General features: G+C 43.7%; 1 protein-coding gene across 1 annotated transcript in view; it reads left to right on the forward strand.

Moving 5' to 3' along the window:
• Window positions 1-25682, forward strand: part of LOC144512754 (von Willebrand factor D and EGF domain-containing protein) — a 36884-nt gene continuing 11202 nt past the window's right edge. Inside the window, exons 1-19 of the mRNA XM_078243658.1 lie at window positions 1-371; window positions 3681-3865; window positions 4102-4330; window positions 8023-8088; window positions 8438-8670; window positions 9793-9882; window positions 10457-10598; window positions 11474-11691; window positions 12804-12877; window positions 13733-14009; window positions 14926-15143; window positions 15719-16623; window positions 17156-17292; window positions 17786-17947; window positions 19234-19338; window positions 20138-20252; window positions 23529-23794; window positions 23972-24194; window positions 24338-24475. Of these exons, the coding sequence (XP_078099784.1) occupies window positions 296-371; window positions 3681-3865; window positions 4102-4330; window positions 8023-8088; window positions 8438-8670; window positions 9793-9882; window positions 10457-10598; window positions 11474-11691; window positions 12804-12877; window positions 13733-14009; window positions 14926-15143; window positions 15719-16623; window positions 17156-17292; window positions 17786-17947; window positions 19234-19338; window positions 20138-20252; window positions 23529-23794; window positions 23972-24194; window positions 24338-24475 (3859 nt within the window). The 5' untranslated portion in view covers window positions 1-295. The remainder of the gene's footprint in view (window positions 372-3680; window positions 3866-4101; window positions 4331-8022; window positions 8089-8437; window positions 8671-9792; window positions 9883-10456; window positions 10599-11473; window positions 11692-12803; window positions 12878-13732; window positions 14010-14925; window positions 15144-15718; window positions 16624-17155; window positions 17293-17785; window positions 17948-19233; window positions 19339-20137; window positions 20253-23528; window positions 23795-23971; window positions 24195-24337; window positions 24476-25682) is intronic.

Genomic DNA, 25682 nt, shown 5'->3' on the forward strand with positions numbered 1-25682 from the left:
TCTCTCCCTCCATGCCTCCTCCTTCCCTCCCTCCCTCCTTGCCTCTTCCTTCCCTCCCTCTCTCTCTCTCCCTGCCTCCTCTCTTTGGGTCATCTTTCCCTTTGCACAGGAGAAGCAGCAGTCTGCAGCGACAGAGCGCACACAGCCTCTTCTCTCTGATTATCAATCAGCTGGAAGAGGGATACGTCCAGTTTAGTTTGCACCACTTTTGCACCGTTTCTCCAAACTCTCAATGGGACCCGACGCCTGAAACCAGCAGCCTGCTCCATCTCTCTCACACCCCGGAGCCGCAGCCATGGACTGCTGCGCATTTGGATGTTTAATCATCGCGTTGCTGTGGCTCGTGCAATCAGGAGCACTCGCACAACACGGTAGGTGCAAGGCAAACATTTTATGGCAAGTTGAGACGATCCTAAATCCTTTTTGTGTCACCTATAAGCAGTGGTGGAATGCAACTAAGTACATTTACTCCAGTACTATACTTCAGTCCAAATGTTGAGGTACTTTACTTGAGTCTTTTCTTTTCATGCCACTTTCAACTTCTACTGCCTAGAAGTTCCAAATGAAGAAGATTTTACCCACAAAACGCAAAACTACTTTTTATCTTCATGATCAGGGACATACAATAAATAAAGGAGATGTCTAATGCAACACAGAGTCTCACAGGTACCGTTTAAATAATTCAATCATTATTTCTTTAAATACAATGCAGAAACAATAGGAACATCTTGCCTGTTAAAGCTGCAGAGAGTGCAGAGCTGCGTGTCTCGGCCTGTGAGGCCGCATTCCTATCACTCAGCAGAGTCCAGAGGTTAGATGGACCTTTAGAGACAGACGGGAGATCACAGACAAGAACATTACACAGATACATGAAACTCACGGTTAAAGGGTAGCTTCGGGTTTTTTTCCAACCTGGACCCTATTTTCCCATGTTTTTGTGTCTAAGTGTCTGATGGGAACAACAATCTTTTAACTGGTCCAGTGAACCGGGCTACAGGACTAATGTTCAGCAGTTAGCATCCACCAAAAGTTCTGTTTTTGCCGCTGACAGACTCAGATTATTATTCTAAGTGTCTGAAAACATTATGGGATGGATCCCTACAGAGATAGACCTTTTAGTTAAAGAGTAAGATCCTTTAGTTTAACATGAAACAGCCCCGAAATCCCCATCACCAAACCCACCAGACTCCATGTAAATAATCAGGACTTTTAGCGTGTATAGAGCCAGCATATCTCCACCAGACTCCATGTAAATAATCAGGACTTTTAGCGTGTATAGAGCCAGCATATTTCCACATGTAAATGGGTGAATTAAGGGTTTATTTCAACCAAACCAGAGTGGTGATTGTTGGAACAGTGGAAAGATGAACCAAGACGGCTTTTGGTAGTTTTGATTTTGTCTCTTTAACAAAAAGGTTGACCTCCTTAGAAATCCTTTCCATAATGTTGTCAGACACTTAGAATAATAATCTGAGTCTGTCAGCAGCAAAACGAGCACTTTTGTGGACGTAAATTGAAGGTGCGCAATTGCCAAATAATTTACATTGTAGCTTGTTTCTCCACTGCTGACTGCAGCGATCTCTCTTAATACTGGACCAATGTCAAAGATTGTTGTTCCCATCAGTCACTTAGACACAAAAACATAGATAAATGGGGTCCAGGTTGAATAAAACCCTAAGTTACCCTTTAAAATCTCTCACCGAGAGAATGTCTACTTTTGATCCAAATGCATTTTAACTTTTATAAAAGTTCATCAACAGATGCAGCAGTTATTATCTGCTATTATTAGCTTTTAGAGCTGATTTGCTAATTATCACTTTGACAGAGGAAGTCACTTCACTGAAATATTCTTCACACACTGAAAACAAAAAAACAACCAGGAATCACTGAAGAAAAAGTGCCATAAAAAAACAAAGAGAAATCAAAAACAGACTTATAATCAGGAGAGCAGTGCTCATGAACATGCAGCGGTAATTGGAACAAGATTACAAAACTGTAATGACTAATTATTACACAACATAATACACTTGTTGCTCAATATGATCCAGTAAACTGCATTGTCTTCCAGCATGCCTTTCTCTTTCGGATATAGACTCTTATTTGACATTTATTTTAACAAAACCATAGGCGTAGATTTTCGGGGGGGATGCAGCGGATATCCCCCCCAATATTTAGAAGAGGAAGATATGTCCGCCTTAAAAAAATATGAAAAACAACCCACTCTCAGGGGGCTGAAAATATGTACGGAAAACAATGACTGTGTCTACTTTGCTACATCTGGAGGTTAAAGACGCATAGTGTTTGGCGCTCAAAATTTTACAAAGGACGACCCCCTGGATATAATGTTGAAACAAAACCTCCGCCCCTGGACAAAGCTGCTGTCTCTGTCCCCTCGTCCTCCATCTCGCTCATATCTTTGTCTCCGGGGCGTCCGACAACACATCAATGCCTGCAGTCGTAAACTTTGAGGCAGGCCGTCGTAAAAATCAAACGCTGTGGGTCCTCGCAAAGCTTGTCGACATGAATACCAGGCACTTCTGTGTGCCAAAACAAAGTCTCATGCAAATCAGACAGTATTGGTTTAACTTGTTACATTATCCGCAATCCGCAAATTGTGCAACTATAACAGCTGACCAAGTATCCGTATTTTACGAATGTGGAGTGAGAACGTGTTGTAATAATTAGTGATAGTGAGTCTTGTATCATTGAAGCAGATCTCATCCAGACTTGTGACTGTGTGATTTGTTTTTCCTGGTGCGTGGCGGGTCCTCTGGGAACAAGACCCCTAGCCTCAGTTGTGTTAACACCACGCTCCCCCAAATTAATCTGCTTTCCTGAGAAAACTGGAGAATTCCCTGCATAGTCCTTGCACATCTGGGCTGCTAAGGGCCTCCCTCCCAGTGGGATCTCCTCCCCCTGGGGGTGGGGGGCCGCTTCATTAACTCACCACCCCCCTACACTCCTAAACTCCCCTCTGGTTATGTAAACTCATTAAGCCACCTATTGAAACAGTTTAGCCAGCAGCCAAAAGTCTCCCCCGATTGTCTTTCTTTGCCTGAAAACCCTGCTTGTTTGAACAACCTGTGACCTCAACTCTTGTTGTTTAGCTTCCAGACGAGGCGTACACGCAGACAGGCGGCCATGTAAACAAGAGCATTTGCTTTCAAGAGGCTGTCAACATGAAGACCAGCCTGTAAGGTTGTGTTTAGGCTTTGGGATCAGCCTCCGTGTCCATTCAAGGCTCTATCGTCCTCAGGACATCCTAAATATCCTGAGTTTGTTTTCCCTGACGTGGCTTTACTCGGCCGCCCCAATCAAACTCAAACATGGGTAAAAGGGAACAAGTAGTAAGCACAGCCTGATCTTTTTGTTCAGGCTTTGTTAAGAAAAGCCTCAGTTGACGACTTTGACCTATTTCACTGACAGTTGTAGACAAACAGCAGGACTCAGTCAAAGATAAAGACGCGACTCCTGGGTAAACCTGCTCATCTGATCGCAGCCACAGATTGTTCGGTTTTCATTTCCTCTTCATTAAGTTGACACATCTGGAACTCAAAAACACAAAGTGAGAAAAGGAGATTTTAGATTTGGAAAACATTGATTTTTTACCAACCTAAACACATAACATCTGCTAAATGAGTGTGTCATTTCCACCATGCTTGTTATCCTTCACATCCCAGCTCCAGAGTGTTACCCCGGAGGTCACCAGACTTTGCGTAACCCGTACCGCAGCATGGACTTTGACTCCACAGAGATCCAGAACACGGCCATCCAGGATCTAATCTGTGACCACTCGCTGCCGCCGGGCTGGTACCGGTTCAGGATCAACAACAAGCCGGCAGAGATGCCGACCGCCTGCGTTGAGGTAAGACGCCAAAAATAGCAGCTGAGCTCTGCCGAAAAACTGTTTGCACTACCTCCTGTGTCTCTACTCTGACTTCCCTGATTGTCAAAGTCAGTAAATAAAATCTCTGCCAAAAAATAGCATCAAACACCATCTGGCTGCGCAAACATCCAGCAGGTTGCTTTAATAAGCACCTTCAGTCCAAGTGGAGAGATTAATAACCCGCTGGCTGCAGGTAATAACTGTTTCTGTTGCAGATGAACCGCTGTGGGACCCAGGCTCCGGTGTGGCTGTCTCTGAAGGACAGCTCCCTGCCGCGGCCCGGTGAGGTCCGTCAGCTCTCCGCCTGCGCCACCTGGCAGTTCTTCCAAGGCAGCACTAAGGACTGCTGCCTCTTCCGCATCCCCATCACGGTGCGCAACTGCGGCGAGTTCCTGCTCTACCACCTGCAGCCAACGCAGGGGTGCATGGGATATTGCGCCAAAGGTGACCATGCTGGACGGGTCAATGCCCCAAACAGAATGGCAGCTGACCCTGACATGTTTTCAAGTGCTTTGAGCTATTAGTAAAAAGGTCAGAAACTCCAACCCGTTCTAGAGAGTAGTATGTACAGAGACAACAGAAGAGAGTAGTATGTAGAGAGACAACAGTAGAGAGTAGTATGTAGAGAGACAACAGTAGAGAGTAGTATGTAGAGAGACAACAGTAGAGAGTAGTATGTAGGCAAGGCAAGGCAGCTTTATCTGTAGAGCACATTTCAGCAACAGGGCAATTCAAAGTGCTTTACATGACAACAGATTAAAAAAATAAAAAACAGATAAAATACGAGAAAAAAAAAAAAGTAGTGCAGTATAAGAAATTAAACATTGAAGAGCAGTTAAAACAGTTAAATATATAAAAGCAGATAAAATAACTTTACTGGACTCAGTGATCCAGTTTTTTGGAAAGCCAAAGCTTTTTGACCAATATGACAGATATCTCAAGTAGTCCGGTCCATACTGTCTAACCATCTCACCCACTATGGGTCCAGATGCGTCGCACGGCTTTGAGGTTTCATTCCCCATAGTTACAGAAGCTTTTCCTTGAGTATACTCTTATCATTTTCGATGTGGTCGTCACCGCAAAGCTTAGTTCTTTTCTTCGGCAAACCTTGCAAAACCCGGTACAGCCCTGCAGACCTGCAGTCGGTCTCTAAATAGTCAAGAACTCGCTCATAGTGTTGATAGACTATTTTTTTCTTTTTAGGCCTTCTGCCTAAATTAGTTAGTTACTTCGACTAACTTTTGACCAGCCCAACGTCTGTCTCTTCTGTCAACTATTGTCATGCCTGCATCAGAGAAATAATCAGAGATATGTCCATTACTGCAAAAGAATGTCACCGGAATAATCATAAATTCAATTCTATTATTTGTTTTAGGAATTTCTCTTTATATATTTATATAGATTGTTATACAGTGTCAACAATGCTTATTTAAAGAAAGGCAACATCGAAAAGATAGGTCTTCAGCCTTGATTTAAAAGAACTGAGAGTTGCAGCAGACCTGCAGTTTTCTGGGAGTTTGTTCCAGATATGTGGAGCATAAAAACTAAACGCTGCTTCCCCCTGTTTAGTTCTGACTCTGGGGACAACAAGCAGGCCTGTCCCAGACCACCTGAGAGGTCTGGGTGGTTCATAGTGTAGTAGCAGATCAGAAATGTATTTTGGCTCTAAACCGTTTAGTGATTTATAAACCAGCAAAAGTATTTTGAAACCAATTCTTTGAGGCACTGGAAGCCAGTGTAGAGACTTCAGAACTGGAGTGATGTGATTCACTTTCTTGGTCTTAGTGAGGACTCGAGCAGCAGCGTTCTGAATCAGCTGCAGCTGTCTGACTGATTTTTTAGGGAGACCTGTGAAGACACCGTTACAGTAGTCAAGTCTACTGAAGATAAAAGCATGGACAAGTTTTTCCAGATCCTGCTGAGACATAACTCCTTTAACCATTGATATATTTTTAAGGTGGTAATAGGCTGACTTTGCAATTGTCTTAATGTGGCTGTTAAAATTCAGGTCTGAGTCCATGACGACAAGATTTCTGGCTTTGTCTGTTGTTTTTAACATTATCGTTTGAAGCTGAGTGCTGACTTTTAATCGTTCCTCCTTTGCTCCAAAAACAACCACCTCAGTTTTTTCATCATTTAATTTAAGAAAGTTCTGGCACATCCAGTCATTAATTTGTTCAATGCACTTAGTCAATTGTTGTATTGGACTATAGTCCCCTGGTGATAAGGTTATACAAATTTGTGTGTCATCCGCATAACTATGGTAACTTATTTTATTGTTTTCCATAATTTAAGCCAGTGGAAACATGTAGATGTTAAACAGGAGAGGCCCCAGAACGGAGCCTTGGGGAACTCCGCACGTCATATTTGTATGCTCAGATGTATAATTCCCTATAGACACAAAGTAGTCCCTATTCTTTAAATAAGACTCAAATCACTTTAGTACTGAGCCAGAAATGCCAACCCAGTTTTCCAATCGGTCTAGTAATATGTCATGGTCGACCGTATCAAATGCAGCACTGAGATCAAGTAATACCAAGACTGAAATTTTGCCACTATCTGTGTTTAAGTGGATGTCATTAAAGACTTTAACAAGAGCTGTCTCAGTGCTGTGGTGTGGTCGAAAACCCGACTGGAAGGCATCAAAACGGTTGTTTAGTGACAAGAAAAGGGTGAGTTGTTGAGAAACCGTTTTTTCAATGATTTTACTTAAAAATGGAAGGTTTGATATCGGCCTATAGTTGCTCATTAGTGACGTGTCTAGATTGTTCTTTTTTAAGAGTGGCTTAATGACTGCAGTTTTCAGGGCCTGTGGGAAGATACCTGAGAAAAGAGACGTGTTTACAATCTGTAGGAGATCAGTAGCCAAACAATTGGAAACATTTTTGAAAAGGCCCGTTGGTAGAATATCAAGGCAGCAGGAGGAGGTTTTCAGATGTTGTATAATGTCCTCCAGGTTTTTACGGTTGATCGTATGAAATTGGGTCATATTGGCATATGTTTTGCCTGTAGAGACAACAGTAGAGAGTAGTATGTAGAGAGACAACAGTAGAGAGTAGTATGTAGAGAGACAGCAGTAGAGAGTAGTATGTAGAGAGACAACAGTAGAGAGTAGTATGTAGAGAGACAACAGTAAAGAGTAGTATGTAGAGAGACAACAGAAGAGAGTAGTATGTAGAGGGACAACAGTAGAGAGTAGTATGTAGAGACAACAGTAGAGAGTAGTATGTAGAGAGACAACAGAAGAGAGTAGTATGTAGAGGGACAACAGTAGAGAGTAGTATGTAGAGACAACAGTAGAGAGTAGTATGTAGAGGGACAACAGTAGAGAGTAGTATGTAGAGACAACAGTAGAGAGTAGTATGTAGAGAGACAACAGTAGAGAGTAGTATGTAGAGAGACAGCAGTAGAGAGTAGTATGTAGAGAGACAACAGTAGAGAGTAGTATGTAGAGAGACAACAGAAGAGAGTAGTATGTAGAGGGACAACAGTAGAGAGTAGTATGTAGAGAGACAGCAGTAGAGAGTAGTATGTAGAGAGACAACAGAAGAGAGTAGTATGTAGAGAGACAACAGAAGAGAGTAGTATGTAGAGGGACAACAGTAGAGAGTAGTATGTAGAGAGACAACAGTAGAGAGTAGTATGTAGAGAGACAGCAGTAGAGAGTAGTATGTAGAGAGACAACAGTAGAGAGTAGTATGAAAGACTGAAAAGCCGATGGATCAAACAACTCAGGACTTTCACCCAGGAGACCAGGGTTCTTGTCCCGCATCTCACTGAAACATACATTATGTAACCCCACCCACCATCTTTTCCTAAACTTTCCCGTTCTTGTGCAGCATGTCAGTTAAACGTACGTCCCGACCCAGAGTGTCATAAAGTGACGCCAAGAGTCCCGACCGAGAGCATCTTAATATGACGCTAAAGGAGACTTTTTGCGTCCATAACAAACGCCAAAGATATCTGACCAAGCGTCGCTTTTTGACGCGATGGGAGTGAGAATGTGTTTTCTTTTAGGACAATACCTTTACTGATATTTTAGAGTTTAAATAAAATCTGATAAAAACATACCAGACAATATTTGTGCACCATAATAGTGTAATAAAGACAGAAATCTGATAAATGTCATGTTTCAGTTACTCCAGATGTGGGATCCAGACTCTGTCAAGCAGGTGAGGTAGAAGTCAACGGTCAATGCAAAGGTGAGACATTCTGTTGGCTTCTGAAACTACACGTGATCTTATTAAACATATCATTTATCATGTTTTAACAGCTGTATATTACTATCCCTGTGTGGATGTGATATGATTTCTATCTTTGTTGTTAAACTAGTTGTGAAACATGAAAACACACAGAACTTTCGTTTATTATCCAGTTTGACAGTCAGTAACGGATAATAAACTACTTTAAAGTAGATTTTCTTCTGGGCTAAATTACGTTATTACATTATCTTATCGTTGCATAAACTCGTTTTTGACTCAAAACTCTTCTTAAAAACCAAAACATAGCAATGTAAATGTAGCCTAAGATCAGTGCCGTCTGTGTTTTCAGCTGCCGTCCCATCACTGTTGTCCCGGCCACTGATCACCCCGGAGCTCATCGGCCACAGTGTCCACCTGAGGTGCTCCTTCGTTCCGCCGCCGTGGAACCAACCGCTGGGCTTCCAGGTGGTTTGGGCCAGACACATCGGCCACAGCATGAAGGCCGAGATCAGGCAGGAATCTACACTGAAGCCCTTCTCTGTGGTGGAAATGGATGGCGTTCATTTCAGGCTCGGAGAAACGGTAATTCCTGCCAGACCGTGAGGAAAGTTTCGCAGGGTTTGACCCCTCGAGTGGGCAAAGTAAGCCAGGGATCAAGCCGACCTCTCTTCGCCTGGGTTCAGACGTACAAAGCAAAGGCAGAGAGGCAAACGTGTGTCATGTCCCATTGAGAGAAGCCAAGAGGAGGGTGGGGAAGTTAAATCAGTTGCAGGTTGGGAAAGCCTTCAGCCACATGCTTCCCATTTAAACCTCTCCATTCAAATCTTCACAGTAAATTCTGGGGAAGTTGTTTTCACATGGGCCGACGCATGCGCACGGGAACAAAAACGTTACAGACTTTTACTTGGAGTTTCTTTCAGCCTAAACAAAACTGAAAACATTGATTTCTTTCCTGTATTGGGAGTATTATTTGTTATAATCACACTTCTTTGTAGCACAGCTTTTGCTGCACAGCCTCAGAAATTTCCTGGAGAAATGATCTCTCTCCAGGAAACATTAAGTCATTAGATTTTCTCGTACAGCTGCGGACTGTCCATATTTGGGCCCCAGGGTTGTATTAGTTGTATATGTTGCAGAGGGATGGGCTCACTCACCGAGCCGTTCTCTAACACATGTTGATTTGGCTGTTGAGTTGGGTCAAAGGTCATCTCCATTTCTAAGTGTAAGTTAAAAGTTCTGCTCTCTTAGGCTACATTTACACCGCTACGTTTTGGTTAAAAAAAGGAATATCTTCTTCTGCGTTTCCCCCTCTCATTCCCCCTGCTCTGGTGTTCCCCCCTCTCATTCCCCCTGCTCTGGTGTTTCCCCCTCTCATTCCCCCTGCTCTGGCATTTTCCCCCTCTCATTCCCCCTGCTCTGGCGTTTTCCCCCTCTCATTCCCCCTGCTCTGGCGTTTTCCCCCTCTCATTCCCCCTGCTCTGGCGTTTTCCCCTCTCATTCCCCCTGCTCTGCTCTGTGTTTCCGAGCCCCTAAACTAAATATTTTTCAGGTGATATTTAAAATTAGCTTTTGCTTGAAAGTCACTTTCAAGTTTAAGGGATAAAACCCTGATAGAGGGACTACAAGTTGTATTATACCTTTTGTCTTTAACTTATTTTATAGACATGTGATTTTAGGGTTTAAAGAAGGATGTTTTCTTTGCAGTTCTCCTGCAGTGTGTCGACTTTCAGAGCCAACTCCAGCCACAGCAGATCTCCTCCCAAAGAAAGTGAGGGTTTCTACGCTGGACTGAAGGTAAACAATCTTGTGTGTGTGTTGAGCATTTGAGGGAAGTGTTGTAATGTAACACTAATGTTGTTTATATCTCTGGAAACTTTGACTTTTACTCCAATACATTTCCGCTCAGCGTCTTCGTTACTTGCAAGAAATGTTTTCGTACATTGGAGTGAAAGATTCTTCCTGACAATAAAAAAGTAAAGTTCGGTTTCTGTTTTTCTCTTTGTTGGTGCCAGACTTTGTATTTGATGTTTAAGAAACGTTTCGTTTTTGTCGCTTTTTCCAAAGTTTTTGTCACTTTATTGGTGGACATCAAGTTCCTCAGCCTTCATAGTAAAAAAGCACCCAAAAACTTTGGAAAAACCTACAAAAAACTAGGCTGGCCAAAATGTATTGTGAACCAAAATCGATATGCAGGCCAGATTAAAGTCTGCGAGGGGCCAGATTTTGCCCGCGGGCCTTTGAGTTTGACACGAGTACTTGGTCTAAAAAACATTGAAGACCCCTCCCTTAGAGAACAAAAATGGACTGACCTGCATTCTACCTCTTTTTCTGACAGTGAAGGCTCTTTGCTCCCTCTGTCTCTCTTCAGTTTTCTCCAGACTCGCTCCACGTAGCGGAGAACGGTAAAGAGCACGAGGTGAGCGTGCACATCACAGTGCCTGTCCCCTGCTACGGCCCCGTTAACAGCCACCAGTGTGGACTCCATCTGGCTCTCAGCGTCCACGACCCAGGTCAGACCTGCAGGGAAACACCACACTGACATTCAATTCAATTCCATTTTATTATAGAGACACAATGTGCAGGCACACATGCAACGAAACGCACGTCAAACATTTCAGAAGTTGCAGCTTTGTATGAGAAAATGTTGAGTATTTTTATTGAGGCTACACAAAACATTTCTGTTTTTATTTACGGGACAAAGTCCGGGTAATGAGCTGCCAGAACTTATTCTGTAATTTTACGGATTTATTTCTTAGAGTGTAGCTCAAAGATTAAGACTTCACGTTGGACTTGAGAGTTATCAACATCAACATTATCTAGAGACTCAGGAAACAGGACAGCAGATGGGACTATAAACATGTTCAATGACATTAGGGGCCCTATCTTGCACAACGCGCCTGGCTTTTAAAGGGAATAGGAGATGACACTCTGATTGGTTTATTGCATGTTACGCCCAAAACACACCTCTGATTAATGAAGACACTAAGTACAACCCTTTTGAACCATGCGCCCAGCGCACGGACCCTTTTTTCCACGTTAAACTAGCAAAAGTGGATTTGGACACGCTCTAAACGCACCTGCGCCAGGCGCTTCACGCCGTGCGCTCAGATCGTTAAAATAGGGCCCTTTATAACATGTGCAAAGTTGTATATGTACTTGTGCAAAAGGCATAGTAAATGAAAGTATAAACATATGATATACATACTGCAAGAGTACAAGAGAACAACAGCTATTTCCCGCAGCTTGTTTTGGGTTCTTCTGTTATGCTCTGACCTGCCCTGTACATCATCACATCAAAGCTGGCTCAGGAAGACATTATTACAGCTCTGCAGGCAGCTGCGTGCCGTCCGTTAACACTAACTCACTGCTTTGTTGACATCCACAGACCGTCTGGGACACGAAGCCCCAAACGTGGCGCTGTCCGCCTGCCAGGTGGAGATCCAGCCTGCCGCCTGCAGCGGAGGCAGCTGCGGCCGGGCGACCTTTCTTCTAACCGCCGTCACTGACTTCACGCGAGATGGAAACAGGCCGAGTCTGATTGATGTTTTGCCCGGACCCAGCGCCCCACGACTCTGGAGAAGCTACGTCCCAACGTCTCTGAGAGTGAGTTGAAATGAAACCAAAGTTCTGCATGGAGTGATAGATTATTCATGTAGTTCACATTTATGGTGAAAAGATTGAAAAATGTCAGCAGCCTGACAAATTGTTTTGACAATAGCACCAAAAACGTTGGGAAAAAGCAACAAACACTGAAAATAATTAGTATGTTACAACTATCATGTTTTCCAAATGATGGACAGATTTTTAGGCATTTATATAGCTGCTGTAAATAGAGCATGCCTCCCGGACCCCCCCATAGGTTTGGCCCCGAATGTTTACAACGTCTGGCTCCGCCCCTGCCTCTGGGATTCCAGCAGTGTGATATAATCATCCAAGTGTTTTGGGGTGTTTTATAAAATTTCATAGCATTTGAAAAAAACTATGAAATGGTTTCTTAACAGTGTTCTGACTAAACTTTGACAGTCTGTGATTATCCACTCAATCGTAAACTTGTTAAAAGCCCTTCTAGGGACAGGTGTTGCGAATTAGCCATGGCTAGAAACACTGTGATACAGGCATCGGATTGTTCTTTGTGTAATAATCTATGTTTTTTGTATCTGTCCCTATTCAAATAAACAGAAATAATAATCTGAACTATTTGTATGAATTTTTTTTATATTTCATCTTTTTTCACTCAGAAATTAGGTGTAATTTCATATAAATGAGCTTGACTGATCATGATTTCAAATAACAAGTGTTAAGCAGTAGGTCGATGTTAGTGGTGAATCTGGTGGTAGTGAAAAAAAAGGCGACAAAACCCTCAAAAACACTCATTTCTTCAGCTGTCCTGTCAATAAAGGCCTAAAAATGCCCAAAAAATAATCTAAAAAAACAACAACTAATAAACCTAATAAAAAGCGTCAAAAACAGCTACACAACCCTCCAAAAAAACTTTTTCATGAATTTTTTTTACCTGGGAGGAAGTTGGTCGACAAGAGTTAAAGAGTGCTGCTCTACATAGTCATTAGTTGCATCCCAACAAGCTATTATTACATGTGTTAGACATGCTGTCAGCCCTCCAGATCATCTCTCTGATTGGCCTGTAGCAAACATCAAAGCCCGGGGTCACAGGGTGGAGGGCCCCTAATTCCTCTTCTTCTGACCTCTGCCCACAGGTCACTGTCCAGGACGTTCCTACTTCCATCTGCTACTCTCTGACTGACCCGCACATCATTACTCTGGATGGCAGGTAACTTTACCTCTTAAAGGGTAAGTTCGGGTTTTTTCAACCTGGACCCTATTTTCCAATGTTTTTGTGTGTAAGTGTCTGTGAACACTCTTTGAAAATGGTCCAGTATTAAGAGAGAAGGTTGTAACCAGCAGCCCTGACCTGGGCTGTAACGTAACCCTACAGGACTAATGTTCAGCATCAGTCAGCGTCCACTAAAAGTTCTGTTTTTGCCGCTGACATACTCAGATTATTATTCTAAGTGTCTGACAACATTATGAAAGGATCCCTACAGAGATAGACCTTTTAGTTAAAGAGTAAGATCCTTTTAGTTTAACATGAAACAGCCCCGAAATCACCATCACCAAACCCACCAGACTCCATGTAAATAATCAGGTTATGATGATAAAAGTGCGGATTATTTACATGGAGTCTGGTGGGTTTAGCGATAGCAATTTTGTAGATGTTTTTGTTTAAAAAAAGGATCTTCCTCTTTAACTAAAAGGTCTATCTCTGTAGGGATCCTTTCATAATGTTGTCAGACACTTAGAATATTAATCTGAGTCTGTCAGTGGCTAAACAAGCACTTTTGTGGACATAAATTGAAGGTGTACAATTGCCCAATAACTTACATTGTAGCTTGTTTCATCTTGCCTAATACTGGACCAATATCAAAGATTGTTGTTCACATCAGTCACTTAGACACAAAGACAGGAAAATAGGGTCCAGGCTGAAAAAACCCAAAGTAACCCTTTAAGTAATTTACCTCTTAAAATCAGTTATCAGCAGGCGTATAAAAGTTAGGCATTTTAAAACACCAGAGTAACTCAGATATTGACATATGTGTATGTCCTTCTGTCAATCTGCTGTGTGCAGGCGATATGAAAACCAGCAGACCGGCACCTTTGTTCTTTACCGGAGCATCGTCAGGGAGTTCGAGGTCCACTCTCGCCAGTGGGACTGCGGCAGCCGACACTACACGGTCGCCTGCAACTGCGGCGTTGCGGTGCGAGAGGGGAACGACATCGCTGTCTTTGACATGTGCAATGGGCGGCCGCAGGAAACCCGGCCACAGCTGACCCTGAAAAACCTCGGGGACAAGGAGGGCAGTCAGGTCAGGGTGCTGGAGTCCCACCAGGGGAAGAAGGTCACCGTAGGTATCCCAACCTTTTGAAATGGGTGCAGATTTGTTTGGGAAAATTACTATATGCTTCCCAGGAAGCATCATTGTAGGGCTGCACAATATATCGTTTTTTATCGTCATCGCAATATCAACTGGTGCAATAAACATATCGCGAAAGGCTGCGACATATCGCTGAAGACACACAGAGTTATTTGAAAGAAAATATCCGTAGAAAACTGTACAAATGTAATTGTAATTTTTTTTTGTGCCTTTAATATTCAATAAAATAAGGTTGGAAACGATTTCCTTTCATTTGTTTTAAACTCAACAAGCAGTTTGTTGTATTTTGGCAGAATAGCGAAAGCAGCAGAACTGAGAACACTTTAACATCTATTTATTGGGCGCGGGGGCATATTATAATTTCGTTTCCATAAATAAAGACATTTGCAATATAAATTGTTGCAGAAAAAGTCACCAGAATGCAGAAAATTAAGTGTTAGATGCTCAAAATGTCAATCTATCGCAAGCCCCCCTAATGTTGAACCCAAAGTTACACCCTTGGCCTGGGTGGCTCGTTTGGTGGAGCGCGCGCCCATATGGAGGGGTTTGTTCCTTGACGCAGAGGCCCAGGGTCCAGGTCCGACCTGCGGCGGTTTCCTGCATGTCTTCCCCCTCTCTCTCTGAATGAAGGTGGAAAAATGCCCAAAACATTATCTTCAATATCTATTTATTTATCGCAATATTCAACAACATTACTGCATATTTTCCTCATATTGTGCAGCCCTACATCATTGGCTGCGTTCATGCTTGAACAACACCCTGACAGTTGCATGAGGGATGTAATCAAATCTAAATCTTATACATTTCAAGAATGCACATCTCTTTCAGAATCTAAATGTTTCTGAGATAATGTAATGAGCTGCTGGATGTAACTCTCCCCTTGTAGTTGATCTTTCCCTCCGGGGCCTTTGTTAGGGCCGATGTTGGCGATTGGGGGATGAGCCTGTCCGTCCGGGCGCCCAGCAGCGACTACGGCAATACACGAGGCCTCTGCGGCACCTTCGACCACAATGGCAACAATGACTTCCACGGCTCCGACGGGGGCTCCGACGGGGGCTCCGACGGGGGCTCCGACGGCCTGCAGCGCTTCATAGAATACTGGAGGTCAGTCACAGAGCTTTTACTGCAAAACTGTAGCTTCATCATGACTTGGTTTGGCTTAAATTACTGAAAAAGGTTAGCAACTAGACCAACAGGTGACAAAACCACAGATTTTTATATGTATCATTGTAAATCAAAGCGTTTTTGAAGTTACAGAGCTGCCTTGGTTTCTGTCCGTTTCGAATGTTGTTGTTACTACCGCATTGCATTGTGGGATTCTTATGCCGGCATAGTGTCCAGTGGTTTGCTATATTAATATTTCACCGGAAATAGTATGCACTATTGGCTTCATACTAAGATTTCGGACGTACTAAAAAATCTCACACTGTCTTAGCTACTAAATAACATGTTAGTGGGAGACGCAACCTGAGCTAATTGTTTCTGTTTCTGTGTGTGTGTGTGTGTGTGTGTGTGTGTGTGTGTGTGTGTGTGTTTGTGTGTGTGGGTGTGTGTGTGTGTGTGTGTGTGTGTGTGTGTGTGTGTGTGTGTGTGTGTGTGTGTGTGTGTGTGTGTGTGTGTGTGTGTGTGTGTGTGGGTGTGTGCGTGCGTGTGTGCTTGTGTGTGCGTGTGCGTGTTAGGATAGCTCCCGGGGAGAGTTTATTTGACAGGACCCCTCCTGGGACGACGCAGGAGGTCCGGAGGCCTTTCTGCGCCTGCCAGAAAGGATACAGCACTTCTCACCACGCCGGCCAAGCGATGAGGAACTTGTACAATCCTTCCGCTCGCTCCGACTGCACATCATACGATAACGTGGATTACACATCTGTGTTCCCCTCGATGGACACAACGGTGGAATACATCAAGAGTCCAGAGAGAGAGGAAAGCATCCTGGATACGTCTGCCTTCAACAGCCATCCTCTGGAGCGGAGGCACCTTCGGTTTCACACCGAGAACTATCCAAACAGTGACGGAGATCTCGAACCAGACAGCGGGTTCCGGGAGGATCTTCTGCTCTCCAGGCCACAGAGACATGCGTCGTTTGATTTCCAGCCTGTCTTCGCCGCTCAGAGTCTCATTGCGGCCGATCTGGAGAACTTCGCCTACTTCTTCCCGGAGGACCACTCGGCAGAGGCCCGGCCGGCGGCGGGACCCCGCTGGCCCACGCCCAGTGGCCTGACCTCGGCCAAAGCTCTGGAAGTGTGCCAGATAGCCTTGGCCAGCTCCACCATCGGCATGGTGTGCAGCAGGCTGCTGGGACGGCGCCTGGACGAGGCGGTGGACCTCTGCATGCTGGACTTGCAGCTCAAAGACGACCTGGGCTGGGAGGAGGCGCTGCTGCCGTACCTGGAGAACGAGTGCGAGAAGAGGCTGTTGGAGAACCGGACCCGGAGAGCCTCGGAGGTGGCTGGTCCGCCGGGAACGTCCAAGGACGTGGTGACGGCGCTGCGCTGCCCCAACTTTTGCAACGGAAACGGAGAGTGTACGGAGTGGGGCTGCCAGTGCGATCCTGGCCACAGCTTCTACGACTGCAGCCTGGCCATCAGTGAGTATCTGCTGTTCCAACCCTTAACGGGTTCAGCAGGTCAATTATTATGTCTTTACTAGGGCTGCACGGTACGAGGAAAATATCAGATAATGTTGTTGAATATCGCGATAACTATATACCTTGCGATAAATAAACACATACTAAAGTCTGCTGCTTTCAGTGTTCTGCTAAAATACAACAAACTGCTTGTTGAGTTTAAAACAGATGAAAGAAAATCATTTCTGGAAATGTTACATGCAACATATATAATATACAACCTTTTACTATTCTCCTCGCAGAAGAGGAGTGCTCGCTTTCTTTACATGATGCCTCCATAACACAAATAACCGGAGCATCTACTGACGCTACGATGGTTAGAAATGATCAGTGAGTGTCTGAAATCTGGTTTGGTCAGTCCCTATATAGTTCACTATTTAATAAACACTATGTAGTTTGTAGTCAGTGAGGGAGGGAATGAGGGAACGGTTTCTAACACAGCTAATAATCTGTACTTTGATTATCTGCTGTAATGACTGCTCTCCTCTGATAGGCCAGCCAGTAGAGGTAACAGATCTGGAGAACGGCGGACTGTGTGACATCCGAGCCTTCAACTGTCGCAACGTTCGAGTCTTCGGCCTCGGCTTCATCGACTCTCCCGACCTCGGCTGCCACGCCAGCAGACTAAAGGTGAGGAAAGGTCAAAGGTCAAAGGTCGGGCCAGAGGCAAGATTTCAATTGTTTTTGACCCTTTGCCGGCATTTTCTTTGTGAAAAAGTTTTTTTGCTTTTCTGGCATTTTTGTCGGGAATTGGTTTGTTTTTGTTGCTTTCTTCACCGTTTGTGTTGCTTTTTACGACATTTCTCACTTTTCCGTCATTTCTGTCATTTGCTTGACGTTTTTGTCTTTATTCTTTCTTTTTTTTTGTAGTTTTTTGACACGTTCAACAGTTTTGTTGATGTTTTTTTCACTTTTTCTTCACCATTTTCGTCACTTTTTTAACCTTTTTGTCACATTTTACAACATTTCTGTTGTTTTCTTCACCATTTTTGACACTTCTTTCAACATTTTCTGCGTTTCTTTCCATCTATGAAGTTAGCTTTACTTATTGTGACTGCCGGCACCCGTAGCAGTAGCCTATCACCTACACACGGGCCTTAATTGTGTGGGTCTGCCTCCACAGTACATGAACGGAGTTTGGGTTCCAGGGGAGAAACAGAGAACCAAAGCCACCTTCCTGAGCTCCAAGGCTTTAGACTGCGCCGTGCCGTCTCTTAGCAACACCGCCGTCAACACGGAAGACTTTATGATGGACGACAAACCGTACGCACGCTGGGAGATCAAGGTAACGTCTCTGATCTTTTCATGTTTGTTGTTTGGTGGCTGTTTAGTCAGAAGCTTTTACATTTACACCGCTATGAGGGGGAAACGCCAGAGCAGGGAGAATGAGAGGGGGAAACACCAGAGCAGGGGGAATGAGAGGGGGAAACGCCAGAGCAGGGGGAATGAGAGGGGGAAACACCAGAGCAGGGGGGGAATGAGAGGGGGAAACGCCAGAGCAGGGAGAATGAGAGGGGGAAACGCCAGAGCAGGGGGAATGAGAGGGGGGAAACGCCAGAGCAGGGGGAATGAGAGGGGGGAAACGCCAGAGCAGGGGGAATGAGAGGGGGAAACGCCAGAGCAGGGGGAATGAGAGGGGGGAAACGCCAGAGCAGGGGGAACGAGAGGGGGGAAACGCCAGAGCAGGGGGAATGAGAGGGGTGTGGGAGCAACCTTCTGACAATGTTTTTGCTCCCTTTTTTGACCTTCGGTGCCGTGGTCGACGTGCTTAAACAAGACTCAATAACTCCACTGTTTTCCTTTTGTTTTCACGTTTATTTTCCTTATCATTCAAACTTCACTGTGATACGTGAATTGGTCTTTTCCACCGAAGAAATGAACTGTCCTTACCAGACGGTGTACAAGCAGTGACAGCAGAGCCAAAATAAAAGGGTGTAACAAAAAGCAACTTCAACTCAATCACGTTCTGTTCTGTGCAGTGCTTGAACCAGCGGTCAAAACACCGTGTGGCTCCAAACCAAAGGCCCCGAGCTCAATGACAGCTCCTGGCTCTTATACACCAGCTGAAGCAATCACTGCCTCAATCAGCTGATTGTCAAAAGGCCGTGACGACAGGCCACGCATCAGGATCAATTAACACTAATTATCAGTTTACATTGAGTCTAGTTTACTGCGAATGGCGCTGCATTTATGCACAATTTATCAAAATAAAAGTTAATATTGAAATCATACTTTTGGCTCCAACAAGGGAGGAACGCCAGAGTATATACAGTATATATAAATGTATACTACAAATCTACAGGAAATGTTGTTTGCCGAGCTACGAAGATGTTGTACTGTTAATCTTCATTCACTGTTTATTTGCTTATTTACGACAATTCTGATTAACACTACACGTCACACTGCCTGACTGTGGAGTTTTGAATGAAAGCGCTGTGTCATATGTGACTGCTTCGTTGAAACTATACTATGAAAGAAATGTTGTACCGGGGAGAATAAAGTTGCCACAAAAGCAGACAGTCTTTCTTTCCAAGGGTGCAACATGATATCCACCTCTCTTTCCTGTCCCAGGTCACCAACGATGGCTCCCAGTACAGCCAGGCCAAGGTGCTGACCATTTACGATGGCGTGTGCCAAGTCTGCGAGGCATCGCGCTCAGGACTCTGTAAGTTGAAGGTAACTCGCATACAAAAAAGAAGTGTTATTCTCCATGTTGTTCATCTCGTCACACAGATGACACCCAAACATTTACTGCCTTGGCTACTAGCAACTATAATACTGGACCAATGTCAAAGATTGTTGTTCCCATCAGTCACTTAGACACAAAAAACAAAGTTTCCCTACGAGAAAACGTGGACTCTCTAGTATTTATTTGTTTAAGCGTAACAGATTTAGGGGACAGATGTGTTTGACTGGGTGTTGAAGCATTTCATTTGCTCCGTTAGCAGAATCTACACTCTGAACAACTAGTAGCTGCTTGAATGACTAAACAGAAAGTGTGATTCTGTTCCATCCTCCATGATGAATATCCAGCGTTTTCCCCAGGTTCATCCAAGAGTTAGGTGCGCAAATTTGGCGTGGGGGTTAGGGGTCTTTACGCAAGAAAATGTGATGTTTTTCAATAAACAAAATATGCAATTCGACATAATTTTGGAGCGTTATTATCACCATATCTGTGTCTAAAACTTTAGAAAAGCTAGAGCAGATTATAGATAACACTCATGCCGCATTTCCCATTCATTCAGCTGACAAAAAGGGCTCGGCTGCTGCACCTAAAACTTATACCGGCAGGAAAAACCCTGAATATCTAGAGCTGATTTCTTGTTATGAACCTGATTCTCCAGAGAAAAACCACAAAAGGGGAACACAAGCTTGAAAAACGTGTGTTTTATAATGTTAAAGCGGTCAGTATTTTGAAACAACGTTGTGTAAATATGAAACCAACCTGTTGTTGCTGTCCGTCTGTGGTTGCCAGGAGAGGACGTGTAACATCGAGGGGATGTGTTTCGCAGACGGAGTCTCCAGCCCCAGCAGCCCCTGCCTCCTCTGTGACCCGGACACCTCCAAATTCACCTGGTCTGTCAATCAAGGTACATTTTTAATTTGGTTGGGTTTGCTGTAACATTGTACTTTGTCCTCATAAAAAGCATAAAAACCTGTCAAAAACCTGTTTTTTAACCAAAGCATTGTAGACAGTGTAGGAAAGTATTTATTTTGCTGCATCAGTGCAGTGGTAGGCTGTTACCATGCTAGGCTGTCACCGTGGTAGGCCGTTACTGTGGTAGCCGTCCAGCTGCGGTCCTGTTTGTCCCCATCAGAAGATCTGGGGGAGGGGGGCGCGACATAGACTTGACATTTATCCTGAGTTACACTTCACAAACCACAAGTCAAACCACAAGTCAATTGTAAAAGTGCTGCTGTAACAGCTGTAACTAACTTAAAGGGTACCTTAGTTTTTTTTCAACCTGGTCCCTATGTTCCCATGTCATTGTGTGGAAGTGTCTGATGGAAACAACAATCCTTTAATTAGTCCAGTATTGAGAGAGAACGCTGTAACCGTGAACCAAGCTGTAATGTTACCCTACAGGACTAATGTTCAGCAGCAGTTAGTAACAAGCTGTAATGTTACCCTACAGGACTAATGTTCAGCATCAGTTAGTAACAAGCTGTAATGTTACCCTACAGGACTAATGTTCAGCAGCAGTTAGTAACAAGCTGTAATGTTACCCTACAGGACTAATGTTCAGCAGCAGTTAGTAACAAGCTGTAATGTTACCCTACAGGACTAATGTTCAGCAGCAGTTAGTAACAAGCTGTAATGTTACCCTACAGGACTAATGTTCAGCAGCAGTTAGTAACAAGCTGTAATGTTACCCTACAGGACTAATGTTCAGCAGCAGTTAGTAACAAGCTGTAATGTTACCCTACAGGACTAATGTTCAGCAGCAGTTAGTAACAAGCTGTAATGTTACCCTACAGGACTAATGTTCAGCAGCAGTTAGTAACAAGCTGTAATGTTACCCTACAGGACTAATGTTCAGCAGCAGTTAGTAAATAAGCTGTAATGTTACCCTACAGGACTAATGTTCAGCAGCAGTTAGTAACAAGCTGTAATGTTACCCTACAGGACTAATGTTCAGCAGCAGTTAGTAACAAGCTGTAATGTTACCCTACAGGACTAATGTTCAGCAGCAGTTAGTAACAAGCTGTAATGTTACCCTACAGGACTAATGTCCAGCAGCAGTTAGTAACAAGCTGTAATGTTACCCTACAGGACTAATGTTCAGCAGCAGTTAGTAACAAGCTGTAATGTTACCCTACAGGACTAATGTTCAGCAGCAGTTAGTAACAAGCTGTAATGTTACCCTACAGGACTAATGTTCAGCAGCAGTTAGTAACAAGCTGTAATGTTACCCTACAGGACTAATGTTCAGCAGCAGTTAGTAACAAGCTGTAATGTTACCCTACAGGACTAATGTTCAGCAGCAGTTAGTAACAAGCTGTAATGTTACCCTACAGGACTAATGTCCAGCAGCAGTTAGTAACAAGCTGTAATGTTACCCTACAGGACTAATGTTCAGCAGCAGTTAGTAACAAGCTGTAATGTTACCCTACAGGACTAATGTTCAGCAGCAGTTAGTAACAAGCTGTAATGTTACCCTACAGGACTAATGTTCAAAAGCAGTTAGTAACAAGCTGTAATGTTACCCTACAGGACTAATGTTCAGCAGCAGTTAGTAACAAGCTGTAATGTTACCCTACAGGACTAATGTTCAAAAGCAGTTAGTAACAAGCTGTAATGTTACCCTACAGGACTAATGTTCAGCAGCAGTCAGCGTCCACTAAAAATTCTGTTGTTGCTGTAGACAGACTCAGATTAATATTCTAAGTGTCTGATAACATTATGAAAGGATCCCTACAGAGATAGACCTTTTAGTTAAAGAGTAAGATCCTTTTAGTTTAACATGAAACAGCCCCGAAATCACCATCATCAAACTACACCAGACTCCATGTAAATAATCAGGACTTTTAGCATGTATAGAGCCAGCATATCTCCACCAGACTCCATGTAAATAATCAGGACTTTTAGCATGTATAGAGCCAGCATATCTCCACATGTAAATGAGTGAATTAAGGGTTTATTTCAACCAAACCAGAGTGGTGATTGTTGGAACAGTGGAAAGATGAACCAAGACGGCTTTTGATAGTTTACTTTTGTGTCTTTTGACTTTGAAAGAAAAGAGATAAAAAGAATTGTGAAAAAAAAGAAGACAAAAACCTCGGAAAAACTTCAAAAGGCGACAAATTACTAAAAAAGCCAACAAAAAAACAACGTAAAAAAAATTGACAAAGTGACAGAAACAAAATCTGCGAGGGCCGAGGGCCGGATTTGGGCCTCGAGTTGGACGTGTGTGATCTAGAGTTACCTCACCATGTTGCCAGATCTTTCTAAAGAGTTCGGTTAGGAATTCAGTAATAGCAATAATCTTATTAATGAACATATGAGCGTCATGCTGAGCAGGTGTTTCCCGGCATTACCGTCACTTTCTTCCTATTTAACATCTGTGGGGGGGAAGCATGATCTCAGTTAGTGGACGCTACATGATCTTGTTTAAGTATCCGCTGTTGAGAGCTCCAGTCGGACAGAAAAGTTGGAACCCCCCTGTGTGTCGATTCTTCCAGGAACAGCCTGGAGGGATGTTCCTGCCAAACACTTGTCAAGAGTTTATTTCAGACAGGAAGTAGATTCTGTCATCAAAACACAACAAGACTTGTAGTTGTCATGGTAAAAACATAACATGACGCTTAATCAATGTTTTTGTCGCTTTTTTTTAAATGTTTTTTGGGATTTTTGTAGCTTTTTCCTATGTTTTAGTCGCTTTTTTGACAAGTTTTTGTAACTTAACTTAACTTAACGGTTTGGTCTTGTTTTTTTTTACATCTTGTTTTGTGTCTGCATTCTGCAACTGTCTTTAGATTCATCACAAAACAACAAGACCTTTAGATGGAAGGGTCAAAAAAAGGGAATAACTTTACTAAAGGAGCATGATGTTGTTGACGTGTGACACTTTGTTTTTGACGTTTTGTCACTTTTTCCAACATTTTTGTTGCATTTTTTGACGCTTTTAAAGGTTGTGTTTAACTTTTTTTTGACATTTTTGTCGCTTTTTGCGATGTTTTGTCCCTTTTGTGACTTTCTTGGATTTTTTTTTGTAGCTTTCATGATGTTTCTGTCGCATTTTTCGATGATTGTGTCTCCTTCTTTCAATGTTTTTTTGTAACTTTTTCCACCCTTCCACATTTTTGTTGCTTTCAGCATGTGCTTCTGTGTACTCTGGACTCACGTTTTGATCCTCTGTCTCCAGTCAACGAGCCGCCGGCGTTCCTCCGGCCCCAGAGCCGCCTGCGGACGTTCACCGGGGAGAACTTTGTCTTCCAGTTGGCAGCATCGGACCCCGAGGGCTCAGCGCTCCTCTTCCAGCTGGAGGAGGGGCCGCAAGGGGCCGTCCTGTCCCCCGCCGGCCTCCTCATCTGGAGGGTCCCATCGCTCCCTGGGGACGGGGGGGGACCCCAATCCTTTCGCTTTACGCTGTCGGACGAGTGCAACGCCCAGAGCAGCTTCACGGCAGAGGTAGGGCTGGAGAAGAAGAGCAGAGGGAAGATATAACGTAAAAAGTCGTAGAATAGTATGTCGAAAAAAAAAAAAAGATTCAAGTAAAGTACAAGTACATTAACATTTGGACTTAAGTACAGTACTGGAATAAATGTACTTAGTTACATTCCACCGCTGCGTTTCCCTCTGTAACAGATTGACGTGGTGCCGTGTGGCTGTCAGAACGGGGGTACATGCGTGACGGACGTCAGTTTCCCGGCCGGCAGCGGGACGTACCTGTGCGTGTGTCCCGAGGGTACGCAGGGTGATCTCTGCGGCGAGAAAGTGGACGGATGTCTCTCAGCGCCGTGCACGGTCGGCAGATGCATCAACGCAGCCGGCGGCGGGTACCGCTGCCAGTGTCCCGCGGGGCTGAGAGGTAAGAAGTTACACGTTGGTAGGTGTGGAGGATCAATCACAGCCAGTGGTGGAATGTAACTAAGTACTTGAGTCTTTTCTTTGTCTTCCAGCACATATGACAGGTAACGATTCCCTGTGTGCGTGTGTTCATTGTTGTTGCAGGTGTAACATGCCTGGAAGATATCAATGAGTGTGAAAGGAAGCCGTGTTTCCCAGGAGTCCAGTGCTTCAACAGCTTTGGCTCCTATGGCTGCGGCCCATGCCCCAAAGGCATGCTGGGAAATGGGACAGTATGTACAGGTAAGCATGAGCGTACTGTGCCAATGTTTAAGGTGTGATATGACACAACTGTGGCTTAACTTAAGTTGCGACAAAACCTCCACGTTGTTGTCGCTTTATTTAATGCTTTTGTCACTTTTGAAATACTTTGAAACGTTTTGTCTATTTTTTCAGCGCTCTTTTTATTCATGGTCCATAAACCTAATTTAAATGACATTATACCTACTTTTTGAGTTTAAAAACAGCAGAAATTATGAATTATTTGGACTATTAGTTAAGATGTGGGACTGTTGAGACTGGTTCGGGAGGATTTACAGCTGCAGCTATGTAAACTATCTTTCATGACGTTTGATAACCGAATGCCAAAAAATCTGAGCATCATTTGGGAAAAACATGATATTTTCAATGTCTGTTTTTTTTCGATGTTTTTGTTACTTTTTCCGACAAATGTTTCGCCTTTCTAACAGTCTCCAACTGTCTTCATCTTTCTGAAATCAGAACACAACAAATGTTGAGGATGACTCATTTTCTCTCCTGCCACCTAAAGAGAGACAGAAACTGTCCGCCCCTACCCCCTAAACCTGGATTTCATTAACAGCCATAACAGGAGTTTATGAGATACTGCTGTTCTTTGAAATGGTTCTAAGGTCTCGCGTGATAAAAAAAACCCAGCTTTTTTAATGTGATTATTTGCATGTGACTCCAAAAAACGTGAAGATTTCTCTGCCGTCGTTGTATAAGAGCGTCAGCTAACTGCCCGGAATGTGGAGGTGAAATAGTTTGTATCAGCCGTACTTGTACTTGTGTTGAATGGAAACCAGATGACACCGCTGCCTCCCTCCGTGTGCTCACTTTGAAATGCAGCGACTGCTAACTGGAGTTAATGCTTTGAAAACGCTGCTGCTGTGGGAGGAAAAACTGCTTCCAGCTTGAATCGCTCAATCATGTTTGAGTACATGGATGTGAATTCAGTAAACACAGCACTAAAAGTTGCAAATACTACATTAAACGTCTGATATTTATAAAGCTCCTGATGTTGCTGCTTCACGGTGAACAACTCCACTGAATGCTGCAAGGCAGCGGTTACTGAGAGGACTCTACTCTGTTACAGATGCACTCTGTTCTGGGTTAAAGCAGGTGTTGTGTTACTTCCTGCAATCTAAGTTCTGATCGGCCCCTCGGGTTGGTGACAGGTTAACAGAGAACAACGTTTGTGACTGGCTGCCGT

This window comes from Sander vitreus, chromosome 24 (genome assembly GCF_031162955.1).
Source record: "Sander vitreus isolate 19-12246 chromosome 24, sanVit1, whole genome shotgun sequence".
Classification (NCBI taxonomy): domain Eukaryota; kingdom Metazoa; phylum Chordata; class Actinopteri; order Perciformes; family Percidae; genus Sander; species Sander vitreus.